Raw genomic sequence first — 3,152 nt, 5'->3', positions numbered from 1 at the left:
AAAAGCGTGCAGAATCAAAAGAAAGCATAATTCTGAGTTTTAATAAATTAATATGAATCGAGAGGATATTACAAACATCAGTTTCAACCTCAACCTGGAGCTCAGGCAGGGTGGGTATGATACGTTCAGAGATTCTTCTGAGCTGATAACTGCTACTTGTGGTATCCTGGTAGTCTGGTACTGGTTGCCAGCATGTTTTGTTATCGGATAGTAGATGCTAAGCAAGTGTACTATGGTTGATGAGCTTATCTGAATCACGATGCCGTTTCAATCAGAAAACAAGCATGAACCTCTCGAATCCAAATTGTGGTACTCACTGATGCCCGAGACGCAATCATAACAGTACAAATATCATCATTCTTTTGCCGGCAAAATTTTACAAAGAGGTTAAGTCATTATACATGATAGAGTCTGGATCATGGCTCTCTACTTGCAAGCTCAGAGAAAAATGTCCTAGCAACCTACGTAGTGTACATGTACATCTCTGAATTAGGCGAACCGGCGAGGCTGCAGATGCTAGCCTGCTTTTTCACCTTTGATCCAGCTACACATGGATGTAGTGCTTCATGCTCTGGATCGTGAGAGCAGAGATCATTCCCATTGAGCTGAGCAAGGCTGGTTGAACGCGAGGATCGCCACGGTTCTGTCTATTGCGTTTGTCTCTCGTTCTGCTTGGTCTAATGTCGAGGAGCTGAAATTATCAAGTGAGCTCCAATAGATTAGGAACACATTGAGACTCTAGACAGACAAAATGTAAGCATGGTACAATTGATCAGGCAAGCAAGACACAGTCGTATATATGTACCTGGATCCAATGCCCTCTGATTGCTGAAAACTTTGTTCATCTGAGCTCGTGATTGTTCCTCCGTTTGCAGCAGTGCACTGTGCTTCCGAGCTTTCAGCCAGTCTGTAGAAAGCGTCACGGAGGCATACACGCGTCTTCTTGGTCAGCTTCAGAAGCAGGTATTTCATGGTTAGAGACACGTAAAAATGCATGTTTACATAAATAGACAGGACATGCCATCCACTGAACATACCTGGAACATTATATCTTCGAGTTCCTCAAGCACTGCTACTTCCCCGTTAGAGGAGCTCTGTATATCAGCAACTGACATGCTCCTTTTCATGGTGCTCACCTCAGACTGCAATTTAAAGCTGATCAGTATATCATCCAGCAGATACACAAATAAAGAACAACATGAGCTAGAACATATTTTACCTTGTTATTGGAGGGGTTTACTAGTGTTCCCAAGCTTCCATCTGCGTTGCTCGGATCATCTTGCAATTCATGGCTGAACAAAGGAAAGCCACAAGTATCCATGGTGTCCATTTCATTGTGGTTAGGATTTGCTTCTTCATCTTGGGAATCAGTTAGTACTCCACTCAGCATGTTTTCATAGGACAGTAGCCTGTGCATGGAGCCAGGGAACATATCAAGTGCCTGAAAAGGCGCATCCATCATCCTCATCTCATCATCGGAGAATTGACTCCTGAAAAGTTTTGGACAGATTGGTTTACAACCATGCATAGGATTTACAGCGATCACGAACGGAATCGCACAATTACTATCTATACAAGCTCTTAGTAAAGCACTATCTGGAGTTTTGTACATACAAGAAGATGTCGTTTGTTTCCTTTGTGTGCTGTAGCTCCGACGGTGCTGGACCCTCAGATTGTTCTTCTGAAGGCCGTGTACTGCAATCTGAAGATGCACCCCTGGCACATGCTGAAGACCTCTCCCATTGTTTGCTCCTCCGATGTTCGTCAGTGTCGAAACATTGGGCGGCTTCTTTCTCGTGCTCGTGTGAATACACGCTGGCTGTGTTCAGATCATCAGATAGCCTTGAATTCCATTGTGACCAGTAAGTTCCTTGCTCTGTTTCTTGATTCTCTAAGACTTCATCACCGGATGGAAAGATGTTTCCACCTTCTGGCAGGACATAACATGCCATGCTACTCATCTGGAAAAAGTATGGTACTATTAGAACATGAACCAAATTACATGTTGCATCTATTTAGTTATGATCCTTTTAACAAAACTTTTAATCTAGCACTAATCAGTTAGCAAAGTTGGAGCATCAAAAATTCAAAATCCAAGTAAAGAAGGACAACTAACTGAAGCTAAGCATAAAAAAACCGCTCTGTTTTTTTTTGGAAAGAGCTGAGCAAGATGCAGAACTTGCAGTACCTGGTGCTACTCATATTATGAAACACTTGAGCAATTAAAAAATTCCATCATTTGTGAAGCAAGTCACAGCAAGATTGAAACGAAATTATCCAAACTTAAAGAGCGGACCAAACAAGTCCACGGCGAGCAACTTGCAAAATAACGAGATTTGCCCGGAAAAAAAAAGGAGGAGAAAACCCAAGCGCTCTGAATCGCAGATCTCATACGACCCTGAGCCGGAGGAAGCAAAATCAAACCCCAAATCACGATTACTTCCAATACTTGACATCTCTATGCTAAGACTAGGCAGTTCAAGGAAAAGAAGACATTTAAGTTTGGTTAGGATTCAGGAACAGAAACAGAGACGAAATAGACAACAACCGCAAACAAAATAACATATACAAGAAGCAAATAACTCCATGTTTCAATAGGACCTTTTGTTCTGGTTCATATGTTTTTAGCTTTTTTTGTTTTGTTTTGGCCACACATACAAGAACAAATGAAGAACACAGGGTTAGCTAGCTAGCTACCACCAACCAGGAGAAAAAAAAAGTGGAGTTTACTAACGAAATCTCACGGGAGGAGCAAAGAATACATCAATTAACAGGAGGAGAAATCAAGAGAACAAAAACAGATGAAGAAATCAGCAACGCACAAACCTTTTGTTCTTCTTCTTCGGGGCTGTTCTTGTGGATGTCGAAATGCGCGGAAGCGTCTAGGCGGCTGCTGTGCTGCGGCTTATAATTGTGGACGGGGAGAAGAGGAAAGACAGGAGGGGGCAACCTCTACTTAACTAATCGCTCAAGCCACTGACGGGTGGGCTCCACATATCGAGAAGGCCCGCTGCATGTGCCGTGGTGGGGCCGGGCTGCTGAGGTGTCAGCCGATAGGCCAAGTAAAAGGTTGAGTGGAGGCGGAAACGTGTGGCTGGAGAGGGTGCTTATCTAAATCTAGGCTGCCGCTGCGCCACGTCGGCCCTAAGGAT

General features: G+C 43.5%; 1 protein-coding gene across 1 annotated transcript; it reads right to left on the bottom strand.

Annotated features, from left to right (window-relative positions):
* Positions 1 to 337: 337 nt before the first annotated feature.
* On the bottom strand, positions 338 to 2,911 carry LOC124661513. Its single transcript, XM_047199378.1, has 6 exons — positions 2,827 to 2,911; positions 1,615 to 1,961; positions 1,220 to 1,490; positions 1,038 to 1,142; positions 806 to 951; positions 338 to 691 (listed from the first exon to the last, which is right to left on the bottom strand). Exons 2-6 carry the CDS (start codon positions 1,959 to 1,961, stop codon positions 592 to 594), a joined length of 969 nt encoding a protein of 322 aa, XP_047055334.1. The 5' UTR covers positions 2,827 to 2,911; the 3' UTR covers positions 338 to 591.
* Between the last annotated feature and the right edge of the window lie 241 nt (positions 2,912 to 3,152).

Source organism: Lolium rigidum, chromosome 6, assembly GCF_022539505.1.
Source record: "Lolium rigidum isolate FL_2022 chromosome 6, APGP_CSIRO_Lrig_0.1, whole genome shotgun sequence".
Lineage (NCBI taxonomy): Eukaryota > Viridiplantae > Streptophyta > Magnoliopsida > Poales > Poaceae > Lolium > Lolium rigidum.
The sequence above is the reverse complement of the archived record's forward strand: the minus strand, read 5'-3'. Positions and strand labels throughout refer to the sequence as shown.

Excerpts from the sequence above, each read along its gene's own strand:
- LOC124661513 (XM_047199378.1), bottom strand. The coding sequence starts at position 1,961 with ATGAGTAGCATGGCATGTTATGTCCTGCCAGAAGGTGGAAACATCTTT. Across the intron at positions 1,491-1,614 it reads GAAACAAACGACATCTTCTT|GAGTCAATTCTCCGATGATG; the intron begins GTATGTACAAAA and ends AAAACTTTTCAG. Across the intron at positions 952-1,037 it reads TCGAAGATATAATGTTCCAG|CTGACCAAGAAGACGCGTGT; the intron begins GTATGTTCAGTG and ends CTGCTTCTGAAG.